This window comes from Falco rusticolus, chromosome 1 (genome assembly GCF_015220075.1).
Source record: "Falco rusticolus isolate bFalRus1 chromosome 1, bFalRus1.pri, whole genome shotgun sequence".
NCBI classification, from domain to species: Eukaryota; Metazoa; Chordata; class Aves; order Falconiformes; family Falconidae; genus Falco; species Falco rusticolus.
The window spans coordinates 30,152,983-30,178,817 of NC_051187.1; the positions used below are offsets into that span (position 1 = coordinate 30,152,983).

The following is a 25,835-nucleotide window of genomic DNA, read 5'->3' on the forward strand; positions in this document are numbered from 1 at the left end:
TCAGCCCCGCTGTGTGTTTTGGCTTGATTTCATGCTGAGCGGCTCGGATGGGTCCCAGGCATCAGCGTCACTTATCCCTGACCTTCTGCATGCTGTGCTCTCTAATCTGGGCGTTAAGGAAAGCGGGACATGGGATACACGGTGTCCTCAGAGCTGCTCTTTTTGTTAGTGGTTGGAGACGAGGCGCTGCCTTCACTGGGACCTCTTTGCGGTGTGGTTGTCACTTTGGTCTAGTGGCTGCTGGGGCTTGTTTTGGCTTGTGGAGCAAAGATGGGTGAGTTATCCCCTGGGCTGCTCCTGGTGCTGGTCCTGGTCCTGCTTGGAGACCAAATCCTTTGGACCCCTCTGAGCAACATTTCTTCAGTTCCTTGCTTTTTGGGGTGGTGCTGGCTTTGCCCAGAGCTTCAGGAGGACAACCTGGTGGCCTTTTCTTCTGGAGGGTGAACAAATCTGCCTTGCCTTGGTGTGCAGAACCTTGTTCTTGAGTTGGAGAACCCTCCTCACCGCGGTGGCAGAGGGTCCTGCCTGCAGTCCCGTCACTGCTGGCTGCTTGCACGGCAGAGCCCAGGAGTCACACTGTGGTTAGACCTTGTCCTGATGTGGTCTCAGATAAGCATCATTGTGTCACACCAGTGTGGGACTGCCTGGGCCTGCTCTTAGGACAGGCTGAGGCTGCTGATGCTGACAGGAGGTGCCCGTAACGGTGGCTGCATGTCAGTAGTGGGGTTTGGAAGCTGTTTTGGCTGTTGCTGCCAAGTCAGGTGGTGGGTGCAAGGAGAGGCCAAATTTTGTCAGGATGGCTGCGCTGACCACGAGGCAGAAGGCCAGAGAGATGTCACGCCTGGGGGCTGGTGGCATCTCCGTCTCCTCCTCCAGGACAGATGGTTCTGGTAAATTTGAGCAGCAGAAGGCAGTACCCAGTGCCTGGGATGACAGGAGGGGGGGTGGGGGAGGAACTGTCCCTCTCTGCCAGGCTGGGAGTCAGCACGATGGGTCTGGCAGGGGACTGGGTACCCGAGTGGGCAGCACGGAGGAGCAGGCATGGAGTGACCCCTCCTGCAGGGTTTGGTGTCCTCGCTGTGCACAGCACATGTCCTCGGTGGGCTTGGTGGGGCAGAGTGCTCCTGTGGCACCGACTGCTGGGTGCTCCTGCAGAAATACCTGGTGGTGACAGGGAGAGAGCAGAGTCCCCATGGGCTGAGGGGGCACAAAAGAAGCATCAAAGTGCCCATAGCAGATGGTCCTGGCACCTTCCTGTGGCCTCACTGGTAATTGCCTGGATTGAGGGTACGTTGTGCCGATGGGAGATGCCTGGTCCCAGGCAGAGACTCTTCCGTGTCCACCACAGTGATGGTTGGGATCCCATGTTGGCCATGGGGACCCTGTGGCTGCTCATGGAGGCAGAGCAGTAAGGGACCTCATTCCTTGGGTGCAGGACCTCATGAGGGGCTGGAGCTGTTGGCATTGTAAGAGGCGAGGTGGTGGCCTGAACGTCTCTCTAGGTGTAGCCAGGATCTGCTGCCTGCATTTCAAATCATTTTCCCTAAATACCAGCAGTGGGGACTGCTAGGAGGGGGACCCCTGGTGCCACCGGGGCAGCTCGCTGCTCCATTCCGCCAGCAGCCACTGGCCCCCGGGCTCTGGCCAAGTAGGGTGCTGAGGCAGGGGCTGGTTCCCAGCTAATTCCCCGGTGAGGAGCCTGCTCCTGCCCGCGGCTGAGTCACAGACCCGTGAGTAAGAGGCAGAGAAGTCTTTGCCATAGTAACATTGGCGCTTCGTCACTGCGTTAGCGTGATGGGGAGCTGCTGCTTCAGACAGGAACGCTGCCGTGGCAGAGGTGTGAATGCTGGCAGTGCTGGGGCATTGCCACCGCTGCCGGGATGGGTGAGGGCACCGCAGAGCCCTGCCTGCCTCCCACCACCTCACCGTGCCTTCACACAGCCCTTTGTCAAGTGCCTTTTTTCCCTGTCTCCTGCCCAGTTTGATAAAAATAGATTTTGAGCAAGCAGTGTTTCCAAGCAAAAAGCAGTTATATTTGTTTGTTTTATCTGGAAGTTTTTTAAAGGATTGAAAAGTTGGGAGGGGGGGTAAGGGGGAACCAGCTCTTCCCAGCACAGAGATCCAGCAGCAAAGTTAACGTTTCCACCACGACTTTATCTTTTCATCCATGTAAATAAACGTCCTACACACGTCATTCATGTGGGGTTTGCAAGGAGAGCCGGAGATGATGGGCCTGTTCCTACTGGTAATATTTACTCAAGCAACAAGAGCAGGAAACAATAGCAAAGCCGAGACTTTTCCTTCAGGTCGGTGGGAGGGAGCAGCTGTCCGTGCCCTCGTGGCTGTGGCACACGCCCCGGCGAGCGGGGACGGGGCAGACAGGGCACCAGGAAGCTCACCTTCGGGATGCTGTGGCACACGGAGTGTCCCCACTGCCCACTGGCAACGGCCTCCCCAGCAGGGGAGTCAAAGTCCTTGGGCAGCACCTGCCATCTGTGGCATCGGGGTCATTATCTGCCAGTGAGCGTCAGGTGGTGGCCACGCATGTTTGCGTAGCTGGAAATGCGCAGGGCAAACACGTCGCACGTGTGTAATGAGCGGGCACAGGACCACCAGGCTGCAGCCAGCCCTGCACTGGTGACTTGTGTGCGCGTGTCCCTTGGCCACATGGCTGTGCCACCCCTCCAGTGGAGGCTCGCTGCCACCTGGGGCTGGAGCTCCGTGTGGAGCCAGGCTGGCCGTTGCATGGCGGTCAGAGTTTTGTGGCCAGGTGAGACCACGCTGCTGGGCTTTCAGCAGGTGGGGCTGGTCCTAAGGGCTGATAATTCAGAGGGTTTACCCGGGGAGGGGGCCGTAGAGTGTTAGCATCCCTCTTGGCCCTTCAGGCAGGACCAGGGCTCTCTGCTCCCACGCAGCTCCCCTTCTTTCCTTCTCACCACTCTCTGTCTCTTCCCCAGGAGAAAGAAAGGAATGCCAAGAGGAAGAAGAAAAAAGGCACCGCCGTACAAAACGAAGAAGCCACCTTCCCTCCTGCAGCTGAAGACGAGGAGATGGAGGTGTCTGGGACAAGCGGCAACGAGGAGGAGATGGCTGAGGAGGCGGAAGGTGAGGCGGGTGGGGGCTGCGCTGGGGGGATGCGCTCAGCTCTCCCGGCTTTGCTGCATGGTTGCGGCAGAGGCACTGCGCACAGCCACTCCGGGGCTGCAAATGCCAGCGCTCACAGGGGGTTGCAGCTGCCACCACAAAGCCACACCGAGGTGACGGTGTCCCACAGCACACAGCACTCATGGCATTTTGAATGCCTCTGGAGGAGCTCCCTGGATCACTGCCCTCCTCCCGTGTCCATCTGGAGGGATGGTTATTTTGGGGAGCCCTTTGGTTTCTGATTTCCATCAGCGTGCTCTCCAAGAGCACCCAGCTTACCAGGACCTGGCACGCTTGTGGGCTCTTGTAAATCACATTCTATGGTGTTTTCCTCCAAAGGAGGGTCCCTGCGTGCTCAGCAGGGTTGGGTAGCCACCACCGTGGGCTCTCAAGGAGCTTATCACGGGCACAGGGAGGGATAACCTGGCAAGGTTTGCACGTGCCCATCCCCATCCCATCAGGGTGCTGCAGCTGCCGCCGCCCCAGGCAGTGAAGCTCCCCAAGGCCAGCACTACCAGCAAAGGCAGGGGAAGCCGTGCTCTCCCACCAGCCAGACCGATGGATCTTGGTGGGTCTCTTCCTCCTCCTTTCCCTTTTAAGGCAGTGTTTTCCTCCCTCCCAGCCATACCAAAGAAAGGAAACAACTTGAAAGTGACAATTTTCAGCTAGTTATCGCTTAGAAAGCACGGCAGTTTGGAGTTTGGAGAAAATGTGCGTAATTTTCCAACAATAGCCCCATTTGACTTCTGTCAAAGTAATTTAATAACTTAACCAGCACTCTGGCACCACACTGGTTTTTGGCCTTAGCGCCCCGGCTAATGGGACTCAAAATGGGAAATCTTTTCAAATCATCATTGCAAGTGACTCATTACGAGGCAGATTCCAGGTAAATCTTTGTGCGAGGTGATACGTGACTCAGAGGCACAAAGTAAAAGGTAGTTATTGCTCTTTGTAAGAGCGCCTGAGAGGAAACAATGTGGTTTTGAGATTAGAGACAGATCTCTTGACACGCTCCTGAGCCTTACGCTCCAAGCCTCATCTCTTGTTCTGCTGCTGGGGTGGGCTGCAGAGCTGAAGGAAGGTGTAAACAGAGCGGGGATGAAATGTCACGGGCACAGAAGTGCCAAGGTGGTGTTAGGCACGAGATGGGCTCTGGCACAAGGGTGGCATTTGGGGATGCTCAGGCAGTAGCTTGGAGTCGGGGAGCCGTGTGGCTGGCCAGGGGCAGGAGGAAGGACTTGGTGGGGGTTTATGGTGTAGACCCACGGCTTCAGCATCTGGAGGGATCTCCAGGGACAAGCCTGAGTGGCGCGTCTTGGCGTGGCATTCAGAGTAGCATTGAGTGGCAGTTGGGGCAAGTTTGGCCAGATGTGCTGTAAAGTTCGTCCTTAGGTGGGTGGCGGGACACCTCACTGCTTGCTTGCAAGTGAGTAAAAGTTGGAGAAGAAGGATGAATCTCCTGATGAGCGGGACATGTTTTGCGGCCGAGGAAGGGTGGATGTGCCCTGATGGGACACAGTCTCTCTGTGGCGCACATCTCGAAGTTAGCTTTACTGCTACGGAGAGAGGCAGAGCAAGGGATGCACGTGAGGAAGACTTCAGGCATGAGCATGAGAGCCCTGCCCGGTGGGGAGATGCTGAGATGGGACTGTGGAAGTGTCCTAGTGCTCCTGGCCCTGGCAGAGGTTTGGAGGGAACAATCCACCCCCCAGCCATAGAAACAGCCTCCCTGCAGCACCTTCATCTGCAGCGGCACACGGACGCTTGCGCTTCAGCTCACTTGGAGCTGTTGGTGGCAGGTTTGAGAGCGATCCTTCCCATGTAATAATTAACCTGTCCCGCCACACTGCCAGCGCTTTGCTTTCGCTGACCCTGACCTCCTTTCTTCTGCCACTGGCGGCTTAAATAACAACAAACAGGCACAGTGGTTTGGGATGGTCTCCAGGTGCCCCGGGGGTGGCAGGAGCCAGGGACACAGGCTACGTAAGTCAGCGAGCAAGGTGCCAGCGAGGCGCTTGGTCCCAGGGGAGCAGAGCTGCTCCAGAGCCATGGGTGAGAGGGTGAGGAGGGAGCAGGTCCTGTCCTGCAAATCCAGCCAGCAGCCAGGGTTTTCCCTTAAAACCCAGCTTCCCAGTCGCTGGGGCTCCAGCCTTTTGGGCGTGTGGTTTTGTGTTTGGGTGGGGGTTAACAACAGTCGTCGTGCTGGGCAAGCGGAGAGGCCCCCAGAGCATCCCTTTGCTGGTAGGCTCAGGATCTGGGGATCCCGGTGCAGCTCTCCCAGCCCCAGGATCGTCTCCCCCTCAGAGGAACGAGGGCGTTCTCCTCCCAAGGGAGGGGGTGGAGGCAGTGATATGGGAAGCAAGAATCTCGGGCTGATCCTTATTTTTATTTCTTCCCTTTTCTCAGCTGCAGTAAATAACAGCTCCGACACTGAGAGCATTCCCTCACCGAGGCCCGAAGCCAAAGAAGGAGGCGAAAACGGGGCCAAGGCACCACCCGGGCCAGGAGGTGACTCCAGCGCAGAACCGGCAGTCAAGTGGGAAGAGGCTCCAACACCCCCCTGTTCCACCACTGACGCTCCCCCCGCTCCCCCCGCAAATCCCGCTCCTGCCGCCAGCCCTCCACCGGAGGCAGCTCCCGAGCCGCCCAGCAGCGAGGAGAAGGGGCAGGAGGACCTGGTGGTGGACGTGGTGAAAACGGAGGAGCCGGAGGAGAAGGTGAGCGAAGAGCCCTGCAAGAGCGAGGTGAAGGAGGAGAGTGAAGACAGCCAGGAGAAGGACAAGGGGAATGACAAGAAGGTGGAAAGCGGCGTCAGCGGTGGAGGGACAGTGGGGACAGAGGGGACGCCCAAGGCTGAGAAGAAGGAGAGCCACAAAGGCAGTAAAGGCCCCGGGGTGAACCCCGACAGCGACTCCAGCGCGACCTGCAGCGCGGACGAGATGGACGAGCAGGATGCGGTGGACAAGAGCAGGTAGGAGTGGGGAGAGAGGTGGGCAAGCGCACGGCCCAAGGGCCAGACGAGTGTCTCTGTTGCATGCCACAGTGCCCATGTGCGCTTTGGTGAGCTCCTCCTTGGGAGTATCACCACTTAGGCACTCCCCCAGGTGAAGGGACATGCCCCACCGTGTCCCCACGTGGCCATGACCCTTTGGCAATTACTTGCCAAGGGGTTGTGACGCAGCGAGCAGTGCGATGTCGCAATGTGCAGGCGCTACTGGCAGTGGCCGCGGGCAGGTGTTGGGTGCAGAGCCACTGCGGTGGCTGGTGGCAGCCCATCTGGGTGACGCAATGGAGCAGGACTGTGGGGCTGTGCAGAGGTGCAGGCAGGTTTGCCAGCATCTAAGGTTGGGAAGGATTTCTGTCCAAGTCAGTGCTGGCAGGAGATAAGTTGCATCAGGGACATGTTCCCAGTGCAGAGAGGGGGCGAGGTGCTCCCTTGGCAGAGACGCTGCTTGGATCCGTAGGGGTGACTTACCCACCCTGGCTGTAAAGGGAGGATAATGGTGGGGGCTGTGCAAGCTTGCCGGTGGCCGTGCCACCAGGTCTTCACCTCAGCTGCTGAGATCCTGAGCCCTCCACCCACACCTGGGGCCAGCAGCCAAGGGTGCCTCTGACCCTCATGGATGGTTCTTGGCACAGGGAGGGGAAACACTGGCCGCCCCCTTGGAGAACCGTCCTGCTCCCCTCCCAGCTTTTCCCACAGAGCGCTCCCCACCCAACAGCCTCACAAATGGGGAGAGGGTTTCCTGGTTTTTAAAGAATATGTATGAATACATGCATCTTCGTAGCACTGATTTTTCTAATGGCACCTGCTCCTGGGCCAGGTGGAACTTCTGGGTCCACCCTGCCGTCACACACAGGGACAGCAGTCCCTCCCCACCTCAGAGCTGGGCTGGGACTGGAAGCTGGCATCCCACATCCAGCATCCTACATCCCACATCCATCCCATGGGCTTGCAGGGGGCAGTTTGACAGTGAGATGGGTACTGAGCAGGCTGTATGCAGGGCAGTGGATGGGGCTAGTTAAAAAAACAACCAATCAAAGCAGCGGGATGAGGCGGTAAGGAGCCGCCATGCATCTCCACTGCTCCTGGGGGCCTCTGCACTTTCCCTGTGGTTGATGCAGGAGCCAGTGGGTGAGTGCTGCTTGTGCGGGAGCATCCTCCACACCGCCCGGCCACCCTGGGGAATCAGCCCCTCTGGCTGCCAAGCAGCTGGAAGCAGCGCTGACGATGGCGAGGGGTGGCGTAGATGCCGCTGGCCCCAGCCCCATGGCAGGGCTGAGGCCTCTTGGCTGCAGTGCTCCTCTCCAGCGGTGGACAGAGTCCAGCACCACCCCTCCCCGCCCTCCCCTCCTTCCCAGACAGGAGAAAGCTTCCCAGCAAGGGAGAGTGAGGCCGGTGGGGCTGCACTCCTCAAGTTTAAGATTAACCCAACCGAAAACAGGACAGCAGTGGGTTGTACCAACTTCCCAGCACCAAAGGAGCAAGTCGTCTTGGGAATGACTTTTTCATCCCTGGCTCCTCGCTGAGTCAGCACCTATCTTGCTTGTCAAACAGTTACCAGCTTCCAGGAATACGAAACATAAAGAGGCATCCCACAGCTCCCGGGCCACTCCTCTTCCCCGGTGTGGCGATGCAGCGTGGGTGACAGCAGAGCCTGCCAGCACAGGGAGGCTGCGGCTGATGCCAGTGCTGCCGCTGCCCAGCGCGGGAGCCTCGCGAGCACCCACAGTGCTGGTCCCCAGCCAGCTCCGAGGTCTCAGCGCTGTTGTGCTCAGGCTGGGGACTCTGTGCCTGTCCCCACTGTAATTTTTCTCCTTTGCGTTTCCCACCGGTGGAGGGCTGCTCACTTGCAGGCGGTTACTGCAGCCCCGCTGCCGCAGCGTGACTCGCAATGAGCAGGACGAGGCTGCTGAGATGCCGCGTGAGCCACCCCGTCACCGCATCACCCGATGTTCGCCCGCCCACCCAGCGCCGGTGGGGCGTGGGTGCTCTTCCCTGCGCTTGTAAAAGCATCAAGCTGTCCATGGCATCTCCCGGAGGGTGGCTAGGGTGTCCCCGTGGTGAGAGGGAAGGGGAGCAGGGTTGGTGTGAGATGTCGGGGCAGCCTTTTTTGGGTCCTTCTGCAGTTCACACCAGCAAAGGCAAGTCCAGGATAAGGAGGCGGCAGCCTTAACTCATCAAAGCTGGAGAAGGCAGCTGATTGTCTGTGGTTCCATGCAGCATGTGCTGCAATAGCACTGCCAGTACTGCGGTTCAGCCGGGAGGTCATGCCAGACAGGGATGCACGAGCTGAGGGCTGTGCTTGGGCCAGCGCTGCATTGATGCTGTGGCCCTGGCTTAGGGAAGCCCATTGGGGAAATCTGGTAGCCATCACCTTTTTACAGCCACTGTGTGTGCAAGGAATTGGATTTGACTGGGTCACGTGTCAGTGTGTTGGCTGTCTGGCAGTGAAACTGGTCCCCATCTCAGCAGGTTGGAGGAGTTTGGGAGTTTCAGAGATGCGGTGTCCTGGTCACCCCAGAGCTTTGCACCTGGGAGGGGACATTTCCATACCCCCGAGGCTCAGCCATGTGCGTGCCCACGCCTTCCTGCTCAAACCCTTTTCCCATCCCTCCCAGCACCATCACCCCTGTTTAGGGACTGGTGGTTGGGTTGGGAGGTCCCAGGTTGGCAGCAGGTGGGTACGAGATGCTGAGGGTTGTTCATCCGGTGACTTCCAGAGCAAAGCACCCAACGGATCGCCCTGGGTCCGGCACAAGTTCTGCTGGGAGCGACTTAATCAATTACACAATTTGCATATTGATGAATTTAATACTGACTCTAGCTTCCTAAGCATCAGGATCCTGGAGAGCTTTAAGGAAACCTGAGGATCTTAGGTGGGCTTAAAGGGACCATAAGGGTGCTTAAATGCATCTCCATGAGTGCCATGAGTACGCTGGGCAGCTGCTGGGGTGGTTGATCCATGTGTCTCAGCAGACTTTGGGGTGTTGCACCCTTCTGGGAGCGCCATCCATGTTCCCAACGGCACAGCTCCACAACACCCACATGGCTCCACGGGCAGACATCGTGATTATTCAGAGAGCAGCTCAGAATAATCCTGCCTGGTCTCCCCTGGGTGCCTAACCAGAGCACCCTGGTCCCGGTCTGGAGGTGGGTCCCTTTCCTCTCAGGTGCTGGGCACTGTGCGGAGCGAGGGCTGGGGCAGTCCCAGCACCAGGATGAGTTTATTCCCCGCACATGGCCCCGCCACACTTGTTTATTCAGCCAAGGGTGAGCATGGAATGACCTTGAAATTTATAGGCTGAAGAGAGCAGTGAAATAACAGCTAAAATAAACAAATCAAGCTGTAAAGCTTGAAAACTATGAACTGGCTTCAGCAAATGGGAGTCAGGAGGGAGAGAAAGCGGAGATGGCCTGGAGAGATTTGGCCCCCGGGGTCTCAGCACGAGCTCAGGCGCTGGACACACCAAGGGTTTGACCCATGGGCTTCACACGCCTCCATCCCCACCCTGTTATGGTGGCACCATGGAGGTGCCCACCTCGCACCATTGGCACAGGGGCTCGATGCGGCGGGCTGAGTGTCTGCCACGCAACTCAAAGAGCCAAGGGGAAGAGTAAGCGGCAAGGGTGCACCAAATCCAGCCTCATCTTTCCAGTGATCGAGTGTCCCAGCCACGTGAACGGGTTGCTGGCCCAGGCTTTAGCACCTTGATAAAAGGCAGTTGTTGAAGGGAAGCATGAGGCTGATCCCCAGCACCGGGCAAGCACCATGTGTGAGCTCTGGAGAGTAGCAGGATGCACAAATGAAGTTGAACTGGTCACCCTGCTCTGTAATTCCCAGCTCCAGGCTCTGGTTTTCCCTTGGGTCTATTCTGGACATCAGCAGATTTGCTAGAAATAGTGTAGGGGATGAGGGAAAGAGGGCTCGAGAGCCTGTTGAGCCAGATGTAGTGGTCTTGTTTGAACTTGGAGCCCCATGGGGGTTGTCTTTGGAAAGCAGGATTTGAATCCCATCCTGCTCTCTGCCTCCCCTTGGCCTTTTCATCCCATGGCAGAGCTGCCCCGGTTGCTGGCTGGGCCCGGGTTGTGTTTGTTCCCCTCTGTGCCTGCCCTTGTAGACCAAAATGACTTGGGGACACGTACAGCCCACCAAGGTCAAAGCCAAGAGACCTCCCCAGTGGCTGCGGGTCCCCCATGCTGTGGGCAGCACTGCAGATCTTCCCGCTGCGCAGCCTCCTGTCGGACGAGCATCCTGATGGTGGATGCCGAGATCTTTGGAGCACTGGTTGCCTTCTAACCTGGTTTGGGGGCAGGGCAGCAGTTTGCAGGGCCAGGAGCCCAAGTGCACAATGTGTTCAAGAGCCCAGATTCCCAGCAGCGAGCAGGGGTCCGGCACGCTCCTCTCTGGTGACGGGGATGTCCTCTAGGCTCGGCAGTGTAAAACAGGGATGCAGGGTGAGGGGGAGCGATGGGACGTGGAGCTCGCCCATGGCAGAGCCTGGCTGACATGCGTGTTTTGCATCCAGGTTGCTGTCCCCCCGGCCCAGCCTGCTCAACACCACCAGCGACGCCAGGCTGAACTCCTCGCCGCAGAAGCCGCTGGACCTGAAGCAGCTGAAGCAGCGCGCTGCTGCCATCCCTCCCATTGTGAGTACCCCAGCAGCAAGGGCCAGGGCCGGGAGCACGCCAACATGCGCCTCGCGCATGCTCTCCCCTCGGGCTGCATCCCCGGCATGGCGTGCGTCGGGCTGCTGAGCGCTGCGCCCGGGGGGTGCGAGCCCCCCAGCAGGCAAGGTGCAGAGCATGGTCCCAGCCGCTGCAGCAGCTCTGCCAGCAGCGTTTGGATGTCCCTTGAGCTCTTTTATCAGAAAGTTGTGGGAGGTCTGGACAGAAAAAGCTTCTTGCTGCCACATGACTGCTGCCTCCCATTGCTTTAAAAAGCAAGCGTGCACTTTCCCATCCCTGCACTTCTCTCCATCTCGTGCGCTTGAGGGTTACCACCTAAGAAGGATTTATGCTTTTTCTCACCCACAAGCTCTGCTTGGTCCCCCTTTTTGGCTACCCAGTAGCTGTGTACTGAAAGAATGTGTTCTCTGAGGCTGGTGGCTCCTGGGCAGTAGCGCAGGGGAGGCAGGGGGGACATCCCTGCATTCAGGTTTCGAGTGCTCAGGGAGGACCCGTTCCTGATGCTTTTCCAGTTTCCCACGTTACAGCTCAAGATGTGGCTGCTGTAATGTAACTTCTGGCAAAAGCTACAAGCACTTAACTATAGATTAGAGGTTTTTAAACAAGGGAAGTCTGAGGCTCTCCTATAGCATCACCAGCACGGAGCTGAGACTCTTTGTTGTGGGCTTTTTCACTCTCCTGTGGCTGGTGAGCTTTGGAGCCCTGTTTGGGCTGATAAGACTCGTGGTAATAGCGTGGGGTAGGTGCTTCTTGTAACACCTTGAGGTCTCCAGGACTGTTATGGATATCAACAGCATGTGACCAGCATCCCCAATTCTTCTCCCTATGCAGATTTCCGAAGGTTTCTCGGAGGGGATACTGCAGAGTGGAAGCGTGAAGCCTCAGGTGCCTCCCCACGCCTTGGCCCTCTACCAGCAGCAGATCACAAAAGCCCATGAGTCTGCCCGCGAGGACGTGCCCCCGAGCAAGCTGTCGCAGTCCCAGCAGCAGCAGGCTGAGAAGGAGCAGCAGCAGCCAAGCAGCAGCCCCAGGGGAAAGAGCAGGAGCCCCGCTGTTGGTGACAAGGAAGGTAGGGGCTGTGCGCGTGTCGGTGGGTCCCCATCCCCACAGGAGTGCCCGTGTGTGCCGCTGTGTGCAGCCAGCAGCTTTCCTCCTCTGAGGTGAAAGCTCGCTTCGACCCTTGAAAGCTCTTTAATAGCATCTTGAAGCGGGACGAGAGAGGCATGGCTAATTTCCCATGTTCATTAGACAGTACATCATGTCTCATTGAGCCTACAGCAAACACCAGGCCACTGCCGAGCGCCGAGGAGGTGAAGATTGCCTTTATTAGCGTCTCTGCCATTCACTTGAGAGCAAAGGGGCCTGGAGGCATGCCAGGGCTCTGGGTACAATGGCTCTTTTCTACCTTGCTGGCTTTCTATAAAGAATGCTTTTAATGCTCAGCAGGGACCATTATTTCATTTAAAATCAATGCTAATACTGTGACTCGGAGTCCAAAGGTTCCTGTAAAGATTCCCAGTGCTTTCTCCTCGGAATAGCTCTGATGTGGTTTGGCTGCCTAATGAGCAATTCAGAGTTTCCCACCATAGAGCATCTGAAACATTATTAGCTTGAGCACCTGGGGATCAAGGTTAAGGAGAGATGAGAAGTCCTGATGACACCATCATCTAAATGTGTTTTTAATCCGAGCATCGGAGTCTGTTCCAGTTCAGAGTGTTTCCCTGCCCCTCGTAGCCAGCCTGCAGTCAGTTGCCTGTGAAGATGAGATGCTGTCACCAGTGGCACCATCAGAGGAGCTGGGTGGGTGGGATGTCCCCCAGTGCTGGATCCTGCACAGGGATGGGTGCAGCTGCAAAAATTACCTGCTTATGCATGGGGGGGGGGGGGAGGTGGATAAGACTACATTGACCAGGCAGATCTGCACTGGACCTGGGCTGTGATCTTTGCTGGAAAATCGCTGCGCTAATTCAGCGTCTGGCAGCCAGGATCTTAGCAGCCTGCTCTGCAGTGTCCAGGGCCAGGTATTTATTCTTCAAGCTGTCGCGTCCCTCTGGACAGAACGATGTGCTTGCAAGAAGAGTTGGTTGCTGGCACTTGGCCGAAATTTTATTGAACAATAAATAGTGCCGTGAGTGCCTTGCACCTCCAGAATGCTTTGCATGCAAGCAAGGAAGGTGACTGCTCACCTTGAAGGAAAGGGGAGCTCCCCCCCCGTGAGTCATGGTGTTGCCACCTGTGGAGTCCCATCTCCAGCTGCTCCCGTCCTCATGTTTGCTGCCCAGCCGGAACAGATCCCCTCCAGCTCTTCCCCCCCAGCAGGCAGGTGGGTGGGATCTCTTGCTGTGCCAGGATCCCTTGCTGTGCTGTCATCCCATGCAGATCTGGTCTTGCGCAGCTCAGCTTGCTGATGAGCTGGGTGGCACAGGCAGCGCTCAGACCGGGAGCTCTGCATCGCCGGTGTCACGGTGCTGCAGCTCCAGCTTCCTCCTGGCTGCAGGAGGATGAGGAGGTGAGGCAGGTATGTGTGTGTTAGGTACAAGGCGGGCTTTAGGGGTTGGAGATTAACTATGCCGTTCTGCAATGTGTTCGTACCGTTATTAAATGCAGGGTCCCTTACCCAGGTGGGTTTTTTATGGCTTTGTTCTCTGCAAAGCACTGATACAAAGCACTTTATTCTCTCCTCTCACACCTCTGTAGCGCTCTGAATCTTCCAGGTTAATGAAACTAATTACGCCTCCTTGTACCTCTGCAAACATCTCAGCAGGTCTTAGGCTCCAGCTGTGTGGCGGCCAAACCCTGCGTAGCTGTGCATGCGCGCCAGGTACCACGCTGGGTCTGGGTTGCACGTGGACCTTAGGGAATCATAGGCTGCTCTTCTCTGTTCACGATGGGAAGGCATCTCCTATTTGAAAACTAGCAGGTTTGTGATGCGTCACCTTAAGGGGAGAAATCGAGTCCCCCAGAGCTGTGATTTCAGTATGGGTACGGACTGATGTAGCGGCTCAGTGCCATCTCTGCATCTTGGAGCACGTCCCGGCTGTGGGTCAGGGGTTAGTGGGGAGATAGCCAGCTAGTCCTGGCAAACCTGTGTACGTCCCTTCCCTCCCCTGCTCTCCGAGGCATCCCGGTGAAGCAGCAGGCATCCAGGCTGCGGGCATGGTGCTGCCACACCACCTGTACACAGGCCTGGCGTTAAGTGGGCAACTCCAGCGCAGCCTGCGAAGCCCTCGGGAGCGCAGCCCTCTGCACCTCCTAGCAAGGGGCCAGCGCCCCCAGGGCAGGTAGTCCCGCTCCTCCCCTGCTCCGTAAGAGAGCTTGAACTCTTGCAGCTGCTCCAGAGATCCAACGTCCTTCTCACCGCTCTGGATCCACTTCAAAGCCAAGCCTTGCACACATCCTGGCCGAGGCACTGGCTGCCTCGCAGCCGCTGGCTGGGGCCGTATCGGCTTGGAGGGCGGCCAGCCGAGCGGAGCCGGAGCCGTACCTTCCTGAGCGCTGCCCTCCCTTCCAAGAGGAGCTGCTAATCGCGGGGCTGGGCAGAGGCAGGCAGCCCTGCCTGCATCTCACTGACAGGCAGACGGAACCCTTTTCCCATTGCTGAGTCGCCGTCGGGCATATCTTCGGTTATCGCTCGGCAGTTTGAAAGCCAGCGGTATGTTTTGTGTTGATTTAGTTGTGTTTCATTTGGCCTTTGTAGGCGATGGGGAGCCAAGAGCATTAATTTGGATGACGGATCATATAAACTCTGACTCCTTCACTCCCATTCGAGGGGCTTGATAAACGGTAATAGGAACTCTCTCTTCCCCACGTAAGTGCTATTTTATCAAAAGCTGGCTGAGTTATAGCCACCCTCTAATGTGGGGGCAATTAGGAACTGGCTGCGTTTCACCAGCTGGGAGAGGCACACGGGGGAGGGGACGGCTCCCGCGGGCAGGGGAGGGGGATGGGGCTCCCCAAGAGCCATCCAGGGTGCACGTAGCCTTGACTGTCAGTGCCTTGGCGCTGGAGAGCATCTTCAGCCGGGACATCCCAGTGCCATTTGTCCCAGCGTGAGCAGAGCTGAGTGGGGCTGAGCTGAAGAGCAGAAAACCAGGGAGTGTGGACGTGCCAAGGACTCTCTGTCACTCTGGAGGATGTGCCTGGATTCCCCCGTACTGGCAGGACAAAGAGATCCTCTCTGGGATCCAGCGTGGGAAGAGAAGAGGCTGCAGCCAAGGTCTGGCCCCAGCAGGCTGCAGAGGTGTGAGTGCCTGGACACCTCCATGCACCAGTAATGGATTTCTTCTCTCACTGAAGGGGACAAGAATAATCTCCCAGCTTCTGAGCACACTGAGCATTAATAATGATAATGCAGTAAAGCCTCATTAAATTGGGCCTCTGATAATCTGCTTGCCCTATTATTAGGCTTAGCGGGATTCAGGCATCTATTTTTATCAAAAATTGATGGTTAAAGGCTGGGTTCCTTTGTGATTGCTATTGTTTACTGCCCAGTTTCTAATTTCTGGTCAGTGTGGACGTTACGCAGGTGGGTCTGGGGAAGAAGGGCAGTACAAAATTAAGTGTTTATCGATTACAAGCAAATCCTACCAATCCTGCCTCTAATCCATCCAGAAAAGGCTGTCTCATCCGTCTGCTCAGCAAAGCCTGAGGATGCACTTGGGCTGGAGCTGGTGCAGATGAAGCCTTTCTTTTCCCTGGCACCCTGCAGAGCGTGGCAGGGCTCAGGCATCCCCAGCACGGCTCCTCCATAATTAAGTACTTCTTGGCCTCCTGTCAACCTTTTTATAGCCAGGGTGAACCCAGCCTGGCATCCAGTGTACCCCAAGCCAGATATTTTGGGAAGCTCTCCTGCCCCCAGCCCTGGTGCCTTGCAGAGGAGCAGCAAGCTGCCCCGCTCCCCGCAGAGGCATCTGGCTGTCCTGCAGAGCTTATCTTGATCTTCATTTGCCTTTGACAGTCTCATACAGCATGGGTGTTCCAGGTGTTCGGAGAACGTCGGCACATTATTCCCTTGCTGTCCAAGAAGCTGATGCTGTCATTTCTGGCTGCTTCCCGCAGCCTACAAATGGTGTATAGCCAGCAGCTGTCCTTTGAGAGTGGCGGAGCTTTCGCATCACGATGTGATGTGGGGATGAGCGCGTTCCCGATGTGCTGCTGTGTGGTGGTCCCTCCCCAGGCACCCCGTGCCCAGCTACACAGCACAGACCATGTTGTCACCAGCAAGCTGGTGCCTGCTGGATGTCCCCCACACACCAGAGGGATGCCAGCGTTGGTGCCTCTTGTCTTTAACCTCAGTGAAGGGTCAGGCAGGATCATCATTAATCCCCCCAGCCCTGCCGTGGTGGCTGGTGCGGAGCTGTGGGCACAGGCGGGAGGCGTCCAGGAGCAGTTTGCATGTAGCCAAGCCCTGATGAGGAGCTGGACCCTGCACTTGTCCCAGTGACCGGCTGCACACAGAGCGCCGTCTCTCTGAGTGGGGTGGGATGTCCGTGGGGGTCCCGACTGGCAGTGAGCACCAGCAGAGTCCCCAGCCCAGACATCCGTCTTCCCTGCTGTGCTTTAAGCATCCGAGTGAAATAAATGCTGTCAAATCCAGGCAGTGACACTGAGGCTCATTCTTTTTAGTTTGGCTGGAGAATTCAGCCCTTATCTCGTGGCCAGGTTGGACCCAACTGAAGCCACTTGCCATGCGGGGAGCTGGCTCGGGCATCCCTGCCCGTGCCCGCCAGGGTCGCTGGTGGGGGGCGGGCACTGAACGAGCTCGTCGCTTTCTGTTCCCCTGCAGAAAAGTCCGTGCATTTCTCGTCCATCGCAGAGGCTCAGAAGCTGAGTGCCGAGCCGACGGCCACCTCGTGCTGGCCCCCCGTCCTGTCCTACTCCCGGGATGTGATAAAAACCTCTCCCCAGGCGGAGCCCCACTTGTTCCAGTATAACCCACCAGGCAAGTAAAAGCCACCAGCTGCATGGCATGTGCCCCCTGTCCTGAGCTGGGGCTGAGTGTCACACGTCATGCTCTTAAGTCAGTGCAGCTTTTTGGGGGGTAAGAGAAGAGGATTCAGCAGAAACCTGCTAACACCGTGCTTTGGCCTGGCATGGAGCGGTCCGAGAGGGGCCAGGCTGGTCTGCCAGCTCTGGCCAGGGCAGCTGTAGGGACGTGGTTTGTCGCAGAACAGTGTGGGCACTCCCAGCACCGCTGTCGTGCAAAGGCAGGCAGGGTTTGTCCCCTGCTGCGCTGTCCCGCTCCGGCTGGAGGGCAGACAAGTCTGGCACAGCACGTCCTCTGGCTGCAGAGGGGACCAGGCAGTGATTTAAACTGTTCCAGTCCTTTCCAAAACAGTCGTGTGTCTTGGGTCCTGGTACAGGCTGACAGCCAGTCAGTTCACCACATCCAGCCCCTGCTCCCTCCCTTGCCCCTTTTCTTTCTGATGGCTGCAGCCACTGCTCTCCCTCCGTCTTGATAACACTTACGTTTTCTGCACAGGACACCCCATCCCGCTAAACCTGCATGAGAGCTCTCGCTCGGGGCTGCAGAGACTAGCGAGCATCTCCAACCCTCCTCCCCTCATCTCCTCCACCAAGCACCCCTCCGTGCTGGAGAGACCCGTCGGCTCCATTTCCCAGGTAGGGTGCTGGGTGTGAGCCATGGAGATGCCACGCGAGGCACTGACGGCCACTCCTGACGGCTCCTCTTTGCTCTGCAGGGAATGCCCATACAGCTCCACACGCCCTACAGCTCCGAGCATGCCAAGGTCCCCGTCGGCTCCATCACTATGGGCCTGCCACTGACCATGGATCCCAAGAAACTGGGTAAGGAATTGGGAGGCAAGTGATTTCTCACGTGCTCTAAGAGCAGGGGGGAGTGAGCTTGCAGGTGGCGTAGGGGAAAGGAGGAGCACAGGACATGGCAAGGGAGTGCAGAGAGACCTGCTAAGAGGATGAAAGGATTAGTCTTGTCAGGAGGGCAGAGACACAGGGAGCTAAATTTGTGCAGGATAGGGAAGCAGCAACTCGGTCAGGGACACATCCCAGCCTATAAATACCCTCCGGCTAATACTGCGATTGAAGGAAGGAAATATATTGCCGCTCCCCGGGCCGGTAGGATAAAGAGTAAATGGCCTGAAGTGAACAAAGAAAGTGTTTAGTCTGCAGATTGGGAAGCATTTCTTAATAGCAGGAGGGAATGGGTGAGGGACCAGGTCTGAGGGGGGAGGGATACGGGCACTATTTCCCACCGCGTGTGGGTGCTGGTACAAACCAGCACTGGCGTTTTCAACACTAGCTCCGGTGCTGGCATGGGCAGCACCCAGCAGTGACAGGGCAAAGGATCTTTGTGTGTCCAGCTGCCGGCCACGTCCCCGGTGAAGCCCGTCCCGCAGCGGTGGGGACAGCAAAGGCGCCGGGGCAGTGCCACAGGGGCTGGCAGAGATGGGAGCCTCGAGCGGCCGAGGCCTGCGGCCCCCTGCCCTGCACCTGCGCTGATACGTGGTTAATGTTTTCCAGTGCCTTTTCCTGGAGTAAAGCAGGAACAACTTTCTCCTAGAAGCCAGGCCAGCCAGCCAGAAAGTCTGGTTCTGCAGCCATCCCAGGAGGGCTCCATCCTGCGGGGTGAGGCGCTGGGGGCTGCGGGAGGGGAGGGGTGCTGGCACTGCCCAGCCTGGCCGACACCGTGCCGCCTGCAGCTGCCTGGTGACTGCAGGTTTGCTTGCTGGGGTTGTGCCCAGCCAGAGGGGGCTCCTCACCCGTTTTCTCCAGCATTGCCAGCAGGGTGGCAGATGGGTCTGTACAGTGTCCGAACGTTTCTAGCCAACTCCCCAAATCTGGCCCTTGGGCGTTGACTCTTGTGGAGATATGCGTTCAAGCGGCACCCAAAAATCTGTTGCTTAAGACAAAGCAAGACCTGTTTAAATACCATTAATATTTTTTTTCAGACTCTTCACTATTGCTGCTGCATCTGGGCAGGGACCACATTTCATTTATATATAGCCCTCCCGTGTTTCTTTCCGTATTAGCTAGGCAGGAAAAAACCAAATTCAAGGCTATTGCTTTTAGGTGCAAATTCTGGTTTGTGAAACCCCCCAAGTAAGGCAGTCAGGAGCCCGATGCGGTGGGCCTGCTCCCACCCAGGGCAGATACAAGCAAATGAACTCAGACCACCTCGAGCTGTATCTCGCCGGAGGTCTGCTCTGAGCACATCAGGAGAGGCTGAGACAAGCTGGGCTTTCTCCCCGGCCTCTAAATCTGCCTGGCCCCTCCACGAAGGCAGCAGGGAGCTGAAAGCATCAAAATACCCGTTTTTTTCCGTCCCAGCCCCATGCACATGGTGCTGGGTCCCTTGGGGGACAAGGTGGGAAGGGATGCGCAAGGCACAGTGTTTGATGCTGATGTCTCTTGGTGGGCTTCCCCTCCCGTACCTCAGCTTGCTAGAGATCGGTCGAATCCTGCACTTAGTCTCAGCCCCACAGGAGGTTTTGTGCTGAAGAGCAAATCCAGCCCCCAACTCACTGCCTTTGTGTCCGACAGGTACTTCCCTCAGCTCTGCCTCAGGAGGGAGCATCACCAAGGGAACACCCACATCCAGACCCCCTCCGGAGTCGCCCATCACCTACCGAGGGTCCATCACACATGTAGGTCCCACGTCTCCAGTGGGTTTTGCTTCCTGGGTGCTGGCAGCTGCAGCTTGCGGTGGTGGATGTGGGGACCGGGGGATTGCGGGGTGCGCAGCACGGGGCTGAGCAGTGCGGGGCTGTGATGCTCCCATCCCGTGAAGCCCCTCAGGGAGGTGTGCAGCCAGAGCTTTGCAACCAGCCTCCCCTCGGGATGGCATGAGCCCTGTCCCGTGAGCTGAGCCTGCAGAAGAGCAGAGCTTGACAAGCAGCGATGCAAAGCCTTACAGCGTATCTAAACCCTGCTTTGCTTTTCGTAGCTGTCAGGAACAGAGGTGAAAGCAGCTTTAAATGGCTCTGGGAAAATAACCTTGCCAGTGCAAGAAAGTGGAGCAGAGAGGAGGAGATGGGCAGAGGGCCCCTGGCAGGCAGAGGAAAGGAGAAGGCTGTGAGGTGCATGTAAGATAGCGAGGGGTGCTGCCAGGCTGAGCATGCTGTGCTGGGGGTCCTGCCCAAAGGCCCTCCTGAGCAGGAAGATACTTTGGCCTTAATCTCCACCATCCATCTTCGGAAGAGCAGCTGGCAAGCGGGCGATAGCTTTTTGCAGTGTGAGTTATTGCTCATCTGGTAACAGAGCAGGGAGCATTAAAAAAAAAAATAATATCTGTTTCCTGTGGGGATTTTATCTGGCCATCATTCAGATATTTAAAGCTACTCATGCCCAGATTTTTGCCTGCCTCCTTCAAGGGGGACAGCCGTGTTCCTTTTGGCCCTGGTGACCTAAACCTGAATCCTGGCCCAGAGCAAAGGCTTAATTTGCCTGGTGCCCCGCATCCAACAGCTGCCGGGAGCAGATGCTCGGGGACTGTAAAAAACCCATCAAAGCAAACACGTGCTGCACCCTCTCAGATGCCCTGCAGCAGCTGTGGCCAGCAGCGGTGGGCAAGAAGGCTCTTGAGCACCACGTGCCAGAGTTCGGGAGGTGGGCAGAGTTTGTTGAGACACTGTTTTGCATCCAGCTAATAAATCCATCTAGATTCCTTTCTTTGGCTTGGGATGAAGGTACCAAGCCCAGACACAAGGTGTTACCTGCCGCTCCTGCTGGCCTAGCAGCCTACATCCCTCTGCTCCCATCGGGGGGAAGGAACCCCCAGTTCCAGCAGCAGCTCCTGGTACCGGAGCTGATACTTGATCTCGGATTAGTCATCCAGTTCACAGAAGGCAGATCTTGAATATATGTTCTCTGCTCTGAAGCCATCTGTCATCACATGCTTTCAAATCCCCACTGAGCACGTCCGCGGAAGGAAGATGACTTACCTGGGGCTGGGAGAGCTGTTGCTGGGTGTACTGCGAGGGCAAGAGATCAGAGCGCTCAACCTGCGTGCTGGCATGTCCCGGCAGCTGTGGTGGGGTTTTGGGGACCGCTGGTGCTCAGAGGGCTTGGTACAGAGCAGGGGCATCTCCAGGCTGGCGGGGGGAAATAGCCTGCCCTGGCACAACCTGGAAGTGCCAGCAAAGCTGGCTGGGGTGTCACTTCCCCAAGGCTTCTCGCAAGCATCCATCCTGGGGGCTAGTGGGGTTACGTGAGCAGGGTAGGCAGGTGTCAAATCAAGAGCTTCGCTCTGAATAGCACCGATGGGATGGGGGACCATCACCCCACAGTGGCTGTTCCCAGTTGGCACCGACAGGTTGTGATGGCAGAGGTCACCAGCAACCTCCTCCAGGACATCCAGCTCGGTGTTTGGAGGGGGATTCAGAGAGGGGCAGGTGGCTGTGAGCTCTGTCCATGTGTGCCTCCAGGGAGAGCGAGGTTTGAGTTCACACCGTTTGCGTCAGGAGCCTGCTGCTATTCCTGTTGGAGGGCGAACCAGCAGGTTTCGCTCCCTGACCTGCCCCAGGACCAGTCTCCCGTGCCACTGGCCACCGTGCACAGGCAGCTCTCCGAAGGTCCCGCTCACTGCCAGCAGATGTGCCCTGGGCGCGCAGGACATCTCCGTGGCTCCTGTACCCGGCTGGGGAAACAGGCTGCAGGCAAAAAGCTAATGCTCGAGCAGCCCTTTGCTGTCACCAAGGTGTCCCCAGGGGGACACCAGCCCTGTCCCCCCAGACCTGTGGGGTGGAAGCGAGCCAGGTAGCTTACTCTGAAACGCGCAGGGTGGGAGAGTTGCTGCTTTGGGGGTCTGTGCTGTCCTCACCCCCCTGCCTCTTCCCAGCAGCCTCGCACAGATCACGTAGCTTTTTACCGCTCCTCGTTATCGTCCTCATCAATAATTAAGCTGCAAGTCCCTCGCTGTTGGCTGCGCCAGGAAGCAGAGGCTGGGCGCGCTCTCCCTGCGCTCAGCCTTCCGCGGGGAACAGCCTGTCCCTGCGTGCGCGCTGGCTTAATTGCTTGTGACACTGTTAAATATGGATCTTGGTGGCTTTCCAAGGGCACCCCGGCAGAAGTGCTGTACAAAGGAACCATTACCAGGATAATCGGAGAAGACAGCCCCAGCAGAGCAGAGAAGGCAAGAGAGGATGCCGTGCCCAAAGGACATGTCATCTACGAAGGGAAGAAAGGCCACGTGCTGTCCTACGAGGGTAAGTTGTAATCCTCTGCCTTTTTAGGACGGGCGCTGGGGGTTTGTGCCGCCGTGGCTGGGAGTCAGGAGCTATTTGGGGAAAGGCTGACAAAGTGCAACAGGCCAGCCTCGCATCTTTGCTTCCAGCGTCGTTCCTCTCCCTTCCCACCCCGCCTGCCTGCAGCCTGGCTGGATTTCCCTCTGGCTCATGTGGGACATGACATGATGCTGCCTCGGAGGCGGCTTTGCTGGCAGCCAGGGGCGCGCTGGGGCCATGGCCGAGGTCAGGGTCTCTGGTTTGGATGGTTGGGTGGAGCAGGGGAGAGGAGAGGAATCAGATGGGAAGGTGTTGCCTTCATCCCTAGCACCCTGTGCAGGATGGGACTGTCCAAAAACGTTATGAGAGCATCCCCAGGCTCTCGGGCTAAGGTGGGACTCAACCTGCAAGATGGGGGCAAGTCAGGTGGTATGGCAGAACGGTTTATTCAGACATCAGACCCTCACCTGCAACGTCTTGGGCACTGTGCAGCTTTCCCAGCATGGGGCTGCCCTGCAGGAATCCTCCTGGGCCCCACAGCACCCTGCCTCAGGATCTCGTGAGCTTCACTACAGCATCTGTAGTTCTTGGAGGGGCTGAAGCCATTCCCACGTCCCGCAAGGAGCCTGTCTGTGGGGTGCACTGGCCCGTGGCCAGATGCTGTCCCGCAGAGGCACTGAGGACCCCGAGGGACCTGCCCAGAGCCCTGTCTGGGGTGAGAAGCTTCCCCCAGCACAGTCGGTGTCACTTGTTGGGGAGCAGGGCACGGCAAAGCAAACCCGGGCCGGTGGCTGCAGGAGAGCCTGACACTGGGCTGCACCCCAGGGGGCTCTGGAGAGACCCAAAAGCCACGTTGCAGCTCACAGCCCTGCTGCACCGTAACATGCTTCCTCGGTAAATGCCGACGGTGCCTCGCTGCATGAGCATTGTCAGCAGGCAGTCGCCAGCTGCTCCTGCCTCCTCTGTGCCTGCTCGTCCCATCGCAGCACTGGCCATCAAAGCTGCTCTGCGGGTCCCCGTGGCTCCTGTTAAGAGATAAGCAGATGTTCCTCTCCAGTGAAGCTGGGAACAACTCTGTGCTTCCCTTTCACCGTGTGCTGCGTCGGGCATCCCTGGCACGGTGCCGGTCTCCTCCCCGCCTGCAGCTGGGGTTGGGAAGAGCTGAGTCCCCTTGGGGTGAAGCACTGGCATGTGCTCTGGCATGCACGGGAACAGCCGTCCTCGTGTCACTTTTCTTCTCAGCTGAATTTGAAGGTGACTGAGGAGCAGATCCTAACTTCAGGCAGCTCAGCAGGTATCTCTGGTTGGCTGCTGTGCTGCCTGGGCCCTCTGCCTCCCGCCCGAGGGTGGCTGCATCCCTCCTGGAGCAGAGCATCCCTGGCAGCCCGGGTCCTGCGGTGGGTCCCGCAGGTAGAGGTGTCCAGCAGAAGTCCCTTTCCACTTGTCTCCAAGCACAGGCAGCTGGTTTCATCGCAGGCTGGTTGTTTCATCCAGGGCTGGAGGCAGAGGGTTCAGGTTGGGCCACGGGGGACAACTCACAAGCTTCAGCTGATGCCACCTCCATGTGTGCCCTGGGAGCGCAGGGACCTCTGGGGACAGGGCTGTGCACCCTGCCTCTCGCCTGCCGGCTGGAAACCAGCTCGTCCCCTGCCTGTCCGCGCTCGCTGTCAACTCTTGCCCAGATAAGAAGTGTCACCGCGGAAGACTCATGTCTGGGCGCCCTTTGGGACAGTTGGCAGGGCTCGGGCCAGGGAGGACTCAGGAAGCATTTCAGGACTTGTTTGTGCAAGAAGCTATTTTAATCTCCTCTGCCCAGGCTTGGCGTCGAGTGAGGTTGATCTCAGAAACAGTGCAGGCGGGGAGAGATGGGGAAGGGTCCTGGCAGCAGGGGCTGCCCCTGCCCTGCGCTGGGGTCCTGCTCCAGCCAGCCAAGGGGGGCTACAGATCAGACTCTCGCCCATTGCACACACCGGTCAGTGTGAGCCCGAGTCTCCTCGGCTGCAGCCGGAGCCCATCACCCCTTGTCCTGCCTCACCGTGGACGCAGATGAGGAATTAATTCATTCCTCTCCACAGCAGCCTTTTACATGCTTGGTAGCGTTTATCACATCCTGAGTGATCTCACGTGCTTCTGCAGCCCAGCCAGCCCTGCTGCTTCTCCTCCCTGTACAGCCTGGCGGGGCTTCGCAGCCTGGAGTGGAAGAGTTAAAAAAAAAAATTAAATAAGAAAACTGAAATTGTTGGTGATTATGAATTTTGGCAAGCAGAAAAAAAAATTGCAAATTCTTTAGTGTCATAAGGGTGCTTAAAATAAAAGGGCTGTAATGAGACGAGATCCTGTAGCGTGTGCGAGCTGAATTGTGCTAGATTGGTTATTCTCATTCTGCATATGATTGCTGATGGCTTCTGCACGGCAAGGGACGTGGGTTTGGAGTGATTTTCTTTCTGTTTAGTCTCTCTTCTCCCTCGCGCCCTCCCCCCGCTTCCCAGCAGTACAAAGGGTGCCCAGGACCACGTCCCCTTCAGCAGAAGGGCTGCTGGCAGCAGATGTGCCTTGATGATAGGGTGCGGGCGCATCGCCCCGCGGCTGCTGCAAGGTGCTTGGCTGCTTCTGAATGTCACCCCCAGCTTTCCCCGATGAATCTGAAAGTGAGGACTCGGGGACAGATCCCCCCTCTTGTTTCCCCACACACAGCCCCAAATGCTTTCTGGATCGAGTGGGTGCGGATTGCGGAAACTCATAGTAGGTGTGAAGTTGTAATAATCCCATTTTATTAATTACTGGGTTTGCTGAGGAGGACTTCTGTTCCCGATCGTCTGCAAGGGAATGAATGTTTTTAACTTGTCTTCCATTTTCTCTAACTGTATAACCACCTTCTCTGCCCACGAAGAGGAGGATCAGGGCACTGGCAGTCCCCGGCAGGGGCAACCTGGCCAGGGCCGATGGGCAGAGGTGTTTGTCTCTCCACGCCAGCATCCCTGCTCGGAGCTCGTTACACAAACACGAGGCGCTGGGCTGGATAGGGAGCTGCCTGCTGGATTCACAGCTCGCCACACATGATGGGTGCCCATCGCCCAGGGTGGGCGTGATGCTGCCTGGCACAGGCAGGGCTGTGCCAGGGGGGGTGGGGAGGGGCTGGGGCTCAGGGCAGGGGGTCTGCTGTTGGTTTGCAGGAGAATTTGCTCCAGGTTCAGACAAGGAGGCGGTCGGTGGTCTCCTGTCTTACTAGTGCTCGCTCCCTCGGTCTTGGGTGGGACTTTCTGCCGTCTCCGTCTCTCCCAGTTCTTATGCACACTCACTGCTGTTCCAAAGGCATCATTCCCAGCTTCGTCTCTCCCCCCTTTTCCCTCATTTTCTCACCCAGGGAGTGTCTCGGCAAATGTTAAGGCTGGCCAAGATCCCAAACAGTAGGTGTCTAGCAAAAATCAAAACAAACGGGGGAAAAAAAAAATAAAAATCCCCAGACCCACAGGGCCAAGTTCAGTGGAACCGCAGCTGCTCCCACCAGCACCGCGCTGGCTCCGGGCTGTCCCCCTGCCTACAGGATGGCCCCCACCAGGGAGGGAGGGAGTGGGACACGACGGGGCGGATGCTCCTACCCGAGCAGGAGGCACAGATCTGGTGGCTGAGGCAGGCAGGGAGGGGAGAAAACACCAGCTGAATTTCTTGGAAGCTAACTTCATGTGATGTTTCTGGTGTCGCGGAGTGGTGGCTGATGCTAGGATGGGATCTGACCTTCCAGCAACGCATGCAAAGAGAACACCCTCCCTTGGCTGGGGCTGACTTTCTGTGCTCCTGAT

The 25,835-nt window shown here is 57.5% G+C and overlaps 1 protein-coding gene across 9 annotated transcripts in view; it reads left to right on the plus strand.

The window, feature by feature from the left end:
* NCOR2 (nuclear receptor corepressor 2) overlaps window positions 1-25,835 on the plus strand; it is a 253,577-nt gene that overhangs the window by 205,703 nt on the left and 22,039 nt on the right. For all 9 annotated transcript variants that reach the window (XM_037375337.1, XM_037375342.1, XM_037375343.1 and 6 more), the window contains exons 19-28: window positions 2,958-3,105; window positions 5,551-6,115; window positions 10,675-10,795; window positions 11,666-11,903; window positions 16,620-16,775; window positions 17,316-17,455; window positions 17,536-17,641; window positions 18,335-18,439; window positions 19,355-19,458; window positions 21,867-22,017. In XM_037375337.1, the coding sequence (XP_037231234.1) occupies window positions 2,958-3,105; window positions 5,551-6,115; window positions 10,675-10,795; window positions 11,666-11,903; window positions 16,620-16,775; window positions 17,316-17,455; window positions 17,536-17,641; window positions 18,335-18,439; window positions 19,355-19,458; window positions 21,867-22,017 (1,834 nt within the window). The remainder of the gene's footprint in view (window positions 1-2,957; window positions 3,106-5,550; window positions 6,116-10,674; window positions 10,796-11,665; window positions 11,904-16,619; window positions 16,776-17,315; window positions 17,456-17,535; window positions 17,642-18,334; window positions 18,440-19,354; window positions 19,459-21,866; window positions 22,018-25,835) is intronic.